This window comes from Portunus trituberculatus, chromosome 44, assembly GCF_017591435.1.
Source record: "Portunus trituberculatus isolate SZX2019 chromosome 44, ASM1759143v1, whole genome shotgun sequence".
NCBI lineage: Eukaryota > Metazoa > Arthropoda > Malacostraca > Decapoda > Portunidae > Portunus > Portunus trituberculatus.
This window is the reverse complement of record NC_059298.1, coordinates 23,182,840-23,196,563: the sequence shown is the minus strand read 5'-3', so window position 1 is coordinate 23,196,563 and position 13,724 is coordinate 23,182,840. Positions and strand designations below refer to the sequence as shown.

The following is a 13,724-nucleotide window of genomic DNA, read 5'->3' as shown; positions in this document are numbered from 1 at the left end:
CCTGGAAGTGAGACACAAAGTGACATGAGCAGCAGGAGTAAGTGTCACCATTGCGTGTGAGATGCGGCAGTTCTCAGGCTATGACTCTGTGTCATCTCACCAACATCAATAAATTAATAAGGTGTTTCTCCTGCAGACATTAGTGAGGATGTCATAAGTTTATCAAGGATGCTTTATTGCGGCGGTGACGCCACCCGACTAAGACACTGGTACCCAAACAATGAGCGCACGCACGCGTTTCATTTATTCAGTAAAAGTAGTAAGTAATATTAAATTGATGATAAACTATTTTTCTCATTTAAGATTTGTAAGACATATTACTTTACGTTTTTTTTTTTTTTTTTTATTCCATCCCCGTATGTCATTTCAAATGTGCACGATGTTGTGCAACATACTATATACAATATCGGAGCGGCGATGGAAATCTTGATCCTGCAGCTTTGAGCCTGTATGACGTAATCATAATTATTCCTAATTGTGTATTTTGTTTGTAACATTATATCTTATTGGAAAAGGATATGGAACCAACTACGAATACTATTAGAAACATTATAAGTTATTGCGCAAGGTGATGGTGTTTTGTTGGGCATTGTGGGAGACGGGTACAGCCACGCAGAGGCGGCCGTGGTGCAGCTGTCAGTCATTCCTCAGTATGTTGATAGGTGTAGGGTGGCTATCCGGCCAATTGTGCAAATGTAGGCTGATTCTGGATTTACTATTTTACAGGTATGGTAGTTATACTGCTGTAGTTTGTTTATGGTTTGTGTGATAGAAATATGTGAATACGGAATGTATAGGGTTTAGATCGTTAAAGAATAATACACCTTTAATCTGCATATGTTTAGTTAGAGTACTTCTATAGGTCTGCCGATATATGTATGTACTGTACATGAAATGCCAAGTATTCACGGAAGGGTTAGAGTTCTGACATAATCGGGTATACATGGGATTTACTTGAGGTAGGTGATATTGTAGAGTGTACTGGCAGAGGTGTACGTCCATCACTCTCCCGGTTAGGGATATGTGGGAACCGGATATGGAGCGCCAAGGTGTAAGTTGCTGTACTGATTATATCACATGCTCTTATATTCATGATGGATTTAGAAATGTTATAATTTGGATATGCTTTGCCTTTTTTTTATTTTATAATGGATTTTAGTATTATTACTGTGCTTTGTGTACAAGAACGTTTTTACATTTTATATTGGATTGCTGTGTTGTATTGTATATTTTATTAGGATTACATTTTGAATCCATCTGTTTTATAGTTTGGGAGCATTTTTTAACTTGGTAATTTGTCCACAGGCTGAATGTTACTCAATAAAGTACTCATGTGGCACTTGGTGACTTTGCATCTTCCCGGTCCATACAGAGGCTCCGTGGTGTCTCGCCTCTACGGCGGAGTTACCCGCGGCGCTTCATAGTGTCATCGGTAAGCAAGTGTTTGGATATAGATTTTTTTCTACGTAGTAGGGTCTCCTACCAAGGGCTACAAAACAGCAATGAAAAAATAAGAAAGAAAAGCCTACTCATGTGCTGGTCCTCAAAACAAAGTCAAAAGAGGTAGTCAAAAATTACAATATTAGTATCTTGAAACCTCCCTCTTGAAAGAGTTCAAGTCATAGGAAGGAGGAAATACAGAAGCAGGCAGGGAGTTAAAGATTTTGCCAGAGAAAAGGCTGAATGATTGAAAATATTGATTAACCCTTGCATTAGAGGTGGACAGAAGATGAGTGAAAGAAACAGAAAGTCTTGTGCACTTAGGCCGCTGGAGGAGGGTAAGTATGCAGTCAGCAAAATCAGAAAAGCATGAATATAGCGTTGGAAGATAGCAAGAGACGCAACATTGCAGCGATGACTACCCTCTCTTTTTCAATGGCACTCGTCCCTCTCTTCTACATTGAAAATCTTTACTTATAATCTAAACTGAAGCTTCATATTTCATCTCTACCTAAAAAACTAATGTGAAGTTAGGCGTTCTGAACTTAGCCAGTGTTTCTCTCTCTCTCTCTCTCTCTCTCTCTCTCTCTCTCTCTCTCTCTCATCCTACTCTCTCCAGCTGTCATATTCTGTAGGGGGTCCTTATGTATCCATGTTAGAAATATGGATCACATGTAGTTATAGTTGGATGGGGAGCGTTTACTCATAACGCTCTTTTAAGCATGATGGAATCGAAAGCATTCTCGTCATATCAACTCTTCTCCTCTGACTGACTGACCATTTACAGCCTCTTTCTCACCGCCGCAATGTTGCATTACTTGCTACTTTCTTCTGTTATTTTCACGCAGACTGTTCTGCTCTTAATAACTTCATGCTTCCCTCTCCTCCTGTGACTTCAGTACACACAACTTCATAATTTCTCTCACTTCTATTCCATCCGCCTCTCTACTGCAAGAGTTGACCACAGTATTCTCAATCATCCATTCGCATTTCTGGTAAATTTATGGAGTCCTTTCCTGCTTATATATTTCCTCCTTATTACTTGAACTGTTTCAAGAAGCCCTCAAGATATCTCCGTTCTTCAATAATGTTTTTTTTTACTTTTCTTTGGGGACTTACACTCTAGTGAGCATTTCTTAACGTTGTTTTGTTGCCCCTGGCCAGTGACCCGCTCATATAAAGAAATATGCTCGATGTTTCTAGTTTTCCACAAGCCAGCGCCCTCGAATCTTTAACTTATTTTCCTTTTTTTATTCATTCATTTTCTTCTGCTTTTAATTTGTTCATTAATCTTCAAAATAAATTAATTTCACACTCCTCTGCTCACCCACCAAGCAACCGAAGAGAGGTTTTTCACGGCTCCGTCATGACCCATCACCACCTATATATATATATATATATATATATATATATATATATATATATATATATATATATATATATATATATATATATATATATATATATATATATATATATATATATATATATATATATATATATATATATATATATATATATATATATATATATATATATATATATATATATATATATATATATATATATATATATATATATATATATATATATATATAAACTTATTTTAGAGATGAGAAGAAATCTGATATAGGAAGAAATCCCTTGTGAAATATGATTGGTAGTTGAAAGGAATAGATTCAGTAATAAGGCTATTAGTGTTGAGTCATTAGGGAGCACAGTCGAAAGATCAAACAAGTTTATGCACGAGACTAAAAGGTGGGAATAAGTATGTATGCATGATTCATTTAGAGACCGCTATATATAGCACTCACGGCTTCTTATAGCTCCCCTCTTGTCTTTTGTTCTTATTAGCATTTAATGGACAACCCAAGAATGGTGGCAGAAGGTATGGACAAACAGAAAATAGAGAGGAAAGATGAGATAAATGTTGGAGGGCTGACAGTGAACAAATAAGCAGCAGAGATGTGAGCAGCGAAGATCGTGGGAGGGTCTGCCCATGCAGGGATGTCGCACCAGTCGACCTTGATAAGAACGATGAACCTTGCTGTAGCCAAGGCGCTTGAAGTCAACGTGCTATGAGTTGGGAGTTGAGCGGTGACCAGCGTGACACAAGGATGGTTAGTGAGGCGCTCTTCCCTTGCCTCGGGGCACTGGAACATGTGCTGACGGTGGCAGGACTCCTGGCGGTGTCCAAGATCCTCCTGCAGCTGCTGTGGAGTGTTGGCAGCGGTGTGAGGGTGCACTTCTGGTCACGGCTGTGGAAGAAGCAGCTAGTGGAAGACTACGGGCGGTGGGCAGGTGATGAACTGAACTAGTGCGTAGTGTGTGGTGTCCTGAGGCTTTCGCTTGGTAACAGCAAGCAATTCTCGGCGGTGGAGTCATTGGGAATTGTTACATTGATTATACATACATACATACATACATACATACATACATACTACATACATACATATACACTCGGTGTATAGCGGGTGTGTGAGCACAGCTTTGTTGATCCTGAAGATTCTTGAGACACTGAGCCCCGTGTGTCCGCAGTGGTGACGGGCAGCACTGATGGCATCGGGAAGGAGTACGCCAAGGAGCTGGCCAGGAGGGGCGTCAACCTGGTCCTCGTCTCGCGCACCATGGAGAAGCTGCACAAGGTCTCGGCGGAAATTGGTAAACAAACAGGCAAACCTTTCTGGTGACAGATGGCGTGTTTGGCAACAGTGTTGAGTATTTTCTTCTTTCTCCAGCTTGGATTTTATCATTTATTATCTTTCTAAAGTTGTTCTGTCTGAAATAGAATGTGTTCGCGTTATGAAGTGTTAGTTCCTGTGTGGTCAGCTTTCCATGCCCAGGAACAGCCAGCAATGACAGGATGTGCAATGATTCACTGACGGAACACTCAGGTGTCCGTCAAGGTGCTTGCCAGGTGTACACAGTAAGTATGTACTGTACGTAGTGTGGCCAGAAGAGGAAGATGTGAGTGTGTGAGTGGTGGCTGATGCTGACTCAAGTATACAGTGCATTGTGTGGGTGAGTTGTGGTTTGCATTGTGTGCCGCAGTGCGGGAGTTCGGCGTGCAGACGGAGGTGATACAGGCTGACTTCAGTGGCGGCCGTCCCATCTATGAAGACATCGCCAAGGGCCTGCAGGGCAAGGAGATTGGGATCCTCGGTGAGTTTTGACCCACGACAGTACAAGTACATAATTTATGTAGTGTAGTTGCCTTATACCGACAGATAATAGATGTGCAAGAGTCTCCTGTCAGTCATCAAGATGTTTTCCTGTCTACCTTCTGTGTTGTTCTCTTGTTCACAGTGAACAACGTGGGGGTGTTGCTGTCTGAACCCATGGAGTTCGGGGACGTGTCTGAGAAGGACATCTGGAGCCACGTCAACGTCAACGTGGCCTCGGTGCCCGCCATGACCAAGCTGGTGCTGCCGGGCATGCTGAAGCGAGGCCGCGGTGCAATAGTCAACGTGTCCTCCATCACCTCACTGTCTCCCTTCCCCATGATTGGCATCTACTCGGCCACCAAGGTGCGTCTCCGTCACTAGCTGCATCTCAGACACCCAGGCACTCTCTGCTCTCCTTGGAGACCAGTAGTTGTACAGTAGCACATCTGTGTTATAAATTTATAAACTGTCTGAACCACACAGTGTACATGCAGGAAACAGAATATCCTCTCCACCTTGAGTGTTCCTCCACAGGCATTCGTGGACTTCTTCTCCCGCGCGCTGCAACATGAGTACCGCAACTCAGGCATCACCGTGCAGACTCTCATCCCCGGATATGTCTCCACCAACATGACCAAGTATTGTGACCTCGTCCATGATCCTGGTGAGTGATTTACCTTGGCGGTCTGCTTCATCTCTCTTTATCACGTTACTTAGCGCCAGAGCTATTCCTCAACCGGTCAAAAACACTTCCATCAATAGAAAAGGCCAAAATAATTTAAGATATAACTACGCCCTCTACTGACTCATTTATCAAAGGGTGTTGGCCTCATACTGGTCTCCTAATTGAACATGGTGGAATCTGAAGCATATTTTCGTTTCATCAACTAAGTAACTGTCATCAGTGTTACTCTCTTCATCACAGTTTTGTTCATTACAGCTTTCTGACACTATTTTTCATGTTAGGGCTCCTCTGACCTTGCTGACTGCTTTCCATCGTTTTTCACGTGGCCTCACTGCAAAAGTGTTTTTCTCTTTCATCCCCATTTTGTCCACCTCCTTAATGTAAGAGTCAACTAGCATTCTCATTCGTTTATCCCTTTTACAGTTAAACTCTGATATGTTTCTGTATTTCCTCCTGTCTATGGCTTCAACACTTTCAAGAAGGTTTCAAGACACTTCCTGACTTAATATTGAAGTTACCTTTGAACTGCATTCTATGCTGCCTGGCATCTTTAGCGGGTGGGACTCTTCTTTCTCACTTCTTCCTTCATTGTTCACACTTGCTCCACGCCTCCTTCCCCAGGCGTATTCGTGCCCACCGCCCCGACCTACGCGTCCAACGCCATAAATACCCTGGGCTACGCGCGCCACACCACGGGCTACTGGGCTCACAGTCTGCAGGTTGGTGTGTGCTAAGCCAGAAAAGCAACTATATATGTAGCAATACTTATATATATATATATATATATATATATATATATATATATATATATATATATATATATATATATATATATATATATATATATATATATATATATATATATATATATATATATATATATATATATATATATATATATATATATATATATATATATATATATATATATATATATACATATATATATATATATATATATATATATATATATATATATATATATATATATATATATATATATATATATATAATATTCACAAATAGACAGATAGATAGGCCGAGAGAGAGAGAGAGAGAGAGAGAGAGAGAGAGAGAGAGAGAGAGAGAGAGAGAGAGAGAGAGAGAGAGTGGTGGGAGAATGGAGGCTCTGTGGACCATTAAAAATTAATCTAGTTTAATTTCTCAAACGAGGCTACATAAAATATATTGTATCACACTAAACGCTTTAACAAAATAAACATGAATGATACTCCAAAACACCCTAACAAATAACTCGTATCGATCCACTTTATCTCAACACGTGATGTAGGAGAGTAATAGCAAGATATTATAGGAAGAATTTAGGAGCACGTATTGTACTTAGTAGGCAAAGCATTATGGGACAAACTAGTGTGGGAACAGGAAGGACACCTTTTTAGCCTTTCTTGGCACAGAGCAAGGGAACAACAGTAGGCAAGTAAATATGTAGAGAGGAGGGAACGAAAGAATGAAATATATGAAGGAGAGAAGGAATGAAACGAGTAATGGTCGTAGCAATATATATAAGTTGCTTTTGACACTCAGCTGATGACTGCCATCCCTTCACTGCTTCCTCCTAATTAGTGATATAAATTACTTAAATGGTCCCACTTTCCCTTACAGGCTTACTTTCTCAACTTGTGCCACCGCCGGCTGCTGATACCGCTGGCCGGGAAGTGGTATCAAATACAGAAGAAGGCAATGAAGAAGAATAAGGAGTGACAAGGATATAATAGATCGGCCTCTAACTCGAATATCTATCATTTGATTTTGGTTTAATGCGTCCTAAAAATGCAAAATCTTGTTACGCGACCAAGATTCCTGTAACAAGACTTCCCTTTCGAAATGCTTGCCCGCCGCGCCACCTCTCTCGAGTTATGCATTCAATCTGAAGGACTAATTTCTTTGAATCGTGTGTATCCAGTCGTCATTTCTTCTATCTCATGTTAAGGACTAAAACAGTGAATAAATTGTAATAGTCTAGTAGGATTTTAACACATGGTAGAGGTGTCTTTCGGTCTACGCTGTTTAAAGAGACTTGAAGGCCTCGTGTATTAAAGAAAACTAATGATAATAATAGGAAAGGTTTTTAGTTGATTCGATATGTTAAATTGCACTTCTTTTCCTTGAATGTATTTACGCATATGTCAATTGCATGAATCACGCTTATCCTTGCAATTTATCCTTGTTTTCTTTTTTAGTCCTAACTTTAAATACAAAATCTAAAAGAATAGACATTCCGGGAAAAAAAAATCCTTGATATTTTTTTTTTTTTTTTTTTGCAAGAGGGGAAGCCGGCCAAGGGCAACAAAAAATAACGAAAAAGGCCCACTTAATTGCCAGTCCCTTTACAGATCAACAAACGGAACAAATATCTTGAAACCTTCTTCTAAAAAAAGAAGTCACGTCGTAAAAAGATGGAAATACAGAAGCAGATAGGGAGTTCCTGAGTTTACCAGAGAAAGGTATGAATGATTGAGAGTACTGGTTAACTCTTGCATTAATGAGTTGGACAGAATTGGAGTGAAAAGAAGAAGGTCTTGTGCAGCGAGGCCGCAGGAGGATGGAAGGTACGCAGTTAGCAAGATCAGAATAGCAGGTAGCATGAAAATAGCGGTAGAAGATAGCGAGAAATGCAACATTCCGGCGGTGAGAAAGAAGCTGAAGACGATCAGTCAGAGGAAGAGAGTTTTGTACCGCGGTTTGTGTATGGTGAATCAGCGAATGAACAGTTGGGCTGATCGTTCCAAAGTGAAAACTTCATGTTAATTCAGTCAAATATATTTTCAGTCTTGCTAAATCAAATTAGTACAAAAAGAGAAAAAATATAATCCAAGAGTCACTCCAGGCTACAGTTCAGGTAATTAATGATGTTCTTTACTTTATTTTTCCTAAGGATGGTGATTGGGCTACTTTATTTGTTAATTGATAGCGAAGAGTTTGTTGTTTTTTGCAAGTATCCCTCTCATAGCGCTCCTTCTCGCCCACTCTCCAGCTTACTAGAAAGTGAAACAGAGCAATAAGTAGCCTCGTGAGGCCCGCGAAGAGCGCGTCACGACACAGTGGTGAGTGAGCTGGCAGTGGCGGGAGTGTGTTAGTATTACTGGAACAGTGTTTGGCCTTGCCTTGCTCCTTGGCAGTGTCTCCAAGACTGGGTTGACTGCTACAGCTGTTGCTTGCTTTCTATTTTTATCCGTTTTCTGTTTGATTTTCTCAACTTTATTAATATAAAGTTTTCTTGTATTTACTTTTGTAGTCTATTTCTTAACTTTATTTTTTCCTTGATTAATCTTCCTAAAACTTTAAAAATCTATGGGTGTGCTGGAAATGGAGACAATGCGTTGACAGATCAGAGTTTGTGTTATCAAACGCTTCTGTGTCTCGTATTGAGTACTCTTAGTGCACGGCCTCAAGGTGAATTCACGGGAGTTTTGGGACAAGTTTTCAAGACGAGTGATAGCTTAACATGGATCGTGTAACAATAATAGGAAGTATTTTTTTTTTTTTTTTATTTATTTATTTTATTTTTTTTTTTTATCAATTTATCTACTTATTCACTTATTCATCTATTTGTTTATCTATTTGGTGATTTATTTGAACATTTAATCATTTTTCGGTAAACCTACAGAGTTTCACCACCTTGTCTTTTCTGGACGAAACTATTTTTTTCTGATAGATTTCGGCTTGCTTTTAATTAAAATACCACTTGTTTTTGGCGCAAATCAACCATTTTTTTTTTTTTACAGCCCCGAAACATATTATGATTTGCATAAAAAAACAACTGGTAAATTAATTAAAAACAAGCCGAAATCTACCAGAAAAAAAATAGTTTCGTCCAGAAAAGAACCTTATTTAATGTAATCTAACCTAACTTAACCTAATTAAACCTAACCTCAATAAAAGATTAAGTTACCTTATTCGTCATCCGAGGCTTCCTCGAGAGTGACGGGCTGTTGCTGCTGTGTGCCTTGAGGGGGATAGAGGCGGCCAGCTTGAATGAGGAAATGGTGCAGGCGGCTGTTCTCCTCGTGGCTGGTAAGAAACAAGTACCTTGCCAAATATTGGTAGAGGTACTTGCTCTTGATTCCGGGACGCTTCACCCACTCTTTGACGTCCCTCCACAGACGCTCGATGTTCTGAGTGTGGATGGTGCTATCCACTACATCCACAAAGCTTTCTGAGTGGTTGATAGCATAGTGGGTGTAACCGAGGTTTTTCAAGGTCTTATAGGCTCCCCATTGATCACTAATAACAACAGAACCAGGGAGAGTGTACTGTTGAATAATGGGGAGCAGAGTTCCTTTGTCCCGGTGTCCAGCTTCCCCGAGGGGGCCCACGAGAGGAACGATAATTTTTTTCTTGCTCTCTCTCTCTCTCTCTCTCTCTCTCTCTCTCTCTCTCTCTCTCTCTCTCTCTCTCTCTCTCTCTCTCTCTCTCCCCCCAAACAGCCACACCTGAGACAGCACTCGTCTCTCTCGTACTTGCGGCGAACAATCAGTCTCGTCTATTTCCACGACGATGCCAGGGCCACCAATAGTATTTTGGTTATTAAACCAGTTTTCTGCCACTTCACTGCAGAAGCTTCTCCAGTCAATGGAAGTGTTGAATGAAATGCCAAGGCCCTTGATAACAGTTTTGTGGTCCCAGTGGCGACTTATCCAGTGATTCACAACAGAAGTACTTTCCAAGGGACCACACCAACATTTTGAAGAAATGTTCCTTTGTTATCACTGGTTGAGAAGTCACACCGGCAACGCTTTTTTTCTTAGGGATCAGATAACTTCCTGTGCACCTCCAAATTCGCTGATCTTCCCTATAAGTACAGTCTCTTTGGCACTTAGGGCATTTCACCACAGTAGGCAGAACGCCGTGATCTCGAAAAAACTGCACTGCTTTTGAGGAACTTTCGTAAAATCTGCCGATGCCCTTGAAATAATCGTAATTACAACCTTCGCACTGGGACATCTTGCTCTAAACTTATTTGAAATGCGTAGCACGAGCCTCAGGGACCGTCGTGATTGGTGGAAATAATTATGTTTTTTTTTTTTCATTGGCCGCCGCTTCACTTTCAAAAACAGAACCAATCAGCGTAAACAATTAAGTGCATGCTCAGACAATGGTATGTCACAGAGCCCGCCGAGCCGCCGCGAGCGCATGCCGTATGACACCATCAGTGTGCGGCAGGGTTTGATGCGGGAGGCTATAATTAGTGTCACGGCTTATCACCAAAACACGCTTAAATTAAAAAAAATCTGTGTCGCCATTCTAAAAGGCTGCACCTAGTATATATGGGGTTCAAATTACTCGTAATGAGGAGCTCTATCTCTTGAGGTGGGTAAAAAACACGTAGCTGATTGTGGTGAAACTGCAGTAATACCCATTTTTCTAATTATTTACGGATTTCAAAGTTTGGTTTTGTATTCTTAGTATTTCAATTTCCCGTAGTCACACGTGTCCGGCGCATTGCGTACCTATCATGAACTGGTTGTAATGAGCAGTTACTTAAGCACTCAAATACGCGACCTTGGGGGAAAACCTGTGTGAACGTGCTGCAGGCCATAGAAAACCACACCTTCAGCATTGATACGTGCGGTATGTAAGGAATGTTTGCATATGAACGTGATATGGAAAAAGATGAGAATTCATATCAGTGAATAACACTTCAATTTTAGAGTCGCCGATGATGTGTGTGTGTGTGTGTGTGTGTGTGTGTGTGTGTGTGTGTGTGTGTGTGTGTGTGTGTGTGTGTATTTACCTAGTTGTACTGTACAGGGTTCGGGCGGGGCTCATAGTGTCCTGTCTCCATATCTCCATTTATCTAGTTTTTCTTTCAAGTTATGCACACTATGTGCTGCGACAATTTCCTTATCCTATGCATTCCATTTTTCCACCGTTCTGTGTGGAAAAATTGTATTTTCCAACATCCTTCACACACTCCCTCATCCTGATCTTTTCATGTCCTGTTGTCCTTCCATCTTCTTCCGTCAACAGCACCAGGTCTTCTTTGTCTATTTTTTCAATATCATTTACTATCATATACATTGTTATTAGGTTTCCACGTTCTCTTCTATCCTATAAGGTTGGCAGTCCCATTTCCTTCAGTCGTTCTTCATATGTGAGGTCCTTTAATTCCAGCTCCATCTTTGTAGCAATCTTCTGTATCCTTTCCAGTTTTCTTATATCTTTTTTTAGAGCTCGGAGACCACTGCTGCATATTCCAGCCTTGGGCGTATCATGCTTGTGATATGTGTGTGTGTGTGTGTGTGTGTGTGTGTGTGTGTGTGTGTGTGTGTGTGTGTGTGTGTGTGTGTGTGTGTGTGTGTGTCTGTATGCATGAGGGATGGGTACTGGAAAGGGAGCGGGTGTTGGCTGTGGGCAGGGGTGGAGGAGGGGGAAGAAACAACTCGATCAACGAGCCGCAGTTTAAGGAGATGGATTAGCTATAGAAAGAAAATGTGCGTCTTGCACCCACGCCTGTCAGTATACCACGCGGCGCCTGTGCTGGTGTGGGCGAAATGACTCCATGGTATGAGCGAAATAGGTAGTGTGGCGAAATGGCATGATGTGGGCGAAATGACCGGATACCCTGTGCTGCACTACCCTGTGGGACTGAGGCTCGGCCGTCCTTCTTTCCCCGAGCGTTGTGGTTGTGTTTCTTTTTGTAACAATAGCCTCCCTCTCCCTTCGCTCGACCCTTCCTTGGAGATACTGCCTGAAACTGTTGTCGCCCTAGAGGTTGGAGGCGTAATAATAATAATAATAATAATAATAATAAATAAATAAATATATATATATATATATATATATATATATATATATATATATATATATATATATATATATATATATATATATTACTAGATAGGGTGGAATCAAAAGCTTTTCGTTTCATCAACTACCCTCCGCTGACTAACTGTATTCAGCCTCTTTCTCACCGCCGGAATGTTGTATCTCTTTCTATCTTTTATCGCTATTTTCATGCTAGCTGTTCTATTTATCTTGCTAACTGCATGCCTCCCCTCCTCCTGCGGCCTCGCTGCACAAGGCTTTCTTCTTCCTCTCATCCCTATTCTGTTCAACTCTCTAACGCAAGAGTTCACCAGTACACTCAGTCATTCATACCTTTCTCTGGTAAACTCTGGAACTCCCTCCCTGCATCTGTATTTCCGACTTCCTACGACTTGCCTTCTTTCAAGAGGGAGGTATCGAGGCATATACTCCCTAATTTTGGCTGACACTTTTCTTCTTTGTAGAGAGCCAGCACTCAAGTGGGGCGTTTTTTTTTAATCTTCTTTTTTGCCCTTGGCTGGCCCTCTTTCCTACATATAAAAAAAAGAAGATAGATAGATAGATAAAGAGAGAGAGAGAGAGAGAGAGAGAGAGAGAGAGAGAGAGAGAGAGAGTATACTACATGTATGTAATAATGGGAATGAACAGGTAATGGTCAAGGTATCAGTGATAACAGAAGGCAGGGTAGACAGAGTACTAAACGGAAAAATGGGATAGTTTTTGTTGGGTCAACTTGGTAGGACACAGTCAGCAGACACAGACTAGAGAAGGTGAAGAGAGACATTGGTAATGCAGAGACGTCATACAGGTCAATCTTGATGGAGAAGAGAATGAACTCTTGCTGTAGCTAAGACGTTCTCCCTCGCCAATCGTCACCGTGCGCCTTACGAGTTAACAGTTGAGCGGTGGACGTCTTGACGCGAGGATGGGTGGTGAGGCTCTCTTTCCTTCCCTCGGGGAACTGGAGCATGTACTGACGGTGGTAGGCCTCCTGGCGGTGTCCAAGATTCTGCTGCAGCTGCTGTGGTGTGTGGGCAGCAGCGTGAGAGTGCACTTCTGGTCGCGGCTGTGGAAGAAGCGGCTAGTGGAAGACTACGGGCGGTGGGCAGGTAGTGTGTTAGTGCGTGGTGTGAGCTGCCCTGCCCTGTCCCTTGGTAACAGCAAGCAGACTCGGGATAAGCCTAACTCTAATTTGGAGACGTTGGGGTGTTTCTAGATTCCCAGTATCTCAAGAATTTGAATGGTTGGGGTGTCTTGGTTATTTCGGAAACCTGCTTTAAAAAATATCTTTATTGATTGAAAATGGAAAGATTTATTGTAAGACTGTTTCTTAATTTGGAGTGTTGATATCATGAAGTGCGGTGAAGAAATAACTTCTGCGATGATGGGAAGTGCTGCACAGCGTCAATGTTCCTCGTAAAGGATACAAAAGTATCGAAGCTTTTTTTATTTATAAAATTTAAGCATATTTTCACGTTTGACACATGAAAAGACCTGATTTTAGAGATGCTGACCTCCAGAAAAGCTAAGAGATTCGCCTATGAGATGCAGTACCCAATATATTTTTTTTCTTTATGTTAAAAGCGCGACGCTTGGACACACATATTAACAATTCATCTCCCTATAACAGTATCTTATAAAGAGCA

At 41.1% G+C, this 13,724-nt stretch overlaps 2 protein-coding genes across 2 annotated transcripts in view; both read left to right on the top strand.

Annotated features, from left to right (window-relative positions):
- Positions 1 to 3,381: 3,381 nt before the first annotated feature.
- LOC123518992 (inactive hydroxysteroid dehydrogenase-like protein 1) lies at positions 3,382 to 7,469 on the top strand. The gene is made up of 7 exons (XM_045280102.1): positions 3,382 to 3,741; positions 3,979 to 4,101; positions 4,492 to 4,602; positions 4,747 to 4,967; positions 5,139 to 5,268; positions 5,911 to 6,008; positions 6,913 to 7,469. Exons 1-7 carry the CDS (start codon positions 3,519 to 3,521, stop codon positions 7,009 to 7,011), a joined length of 1,005 nt encoding a protein of 334 aa, XP_045136037.1. The 5' UTR covers positions 3,382 to 3,518; the 3' UTR covers positions 7,012 to 7,469.
- A 5,280-nt stretch (positions 7,470 to 12,749) lies between these two features.
- Positions 12,750 to 13,724, top strand: part of LOC123518993 (inactive hydroxysteroid dehydrogenase-like protein 1) — a 4,402-nt gene continuing 3,427 nt past the window's right edge. The window contains exon 1 of the mRNA XM_045280103.1: positions 12,750 to 13,187. Coding sequence (XP_045136038.1) covers positions 13,004 to 13,187 — 184 coding nt within the window. The 5' untranslated portion in view covers positions 12,750 to 13,003. The remainder of the gene's footprint in view (positions 13,188 to 13,724) is intronic.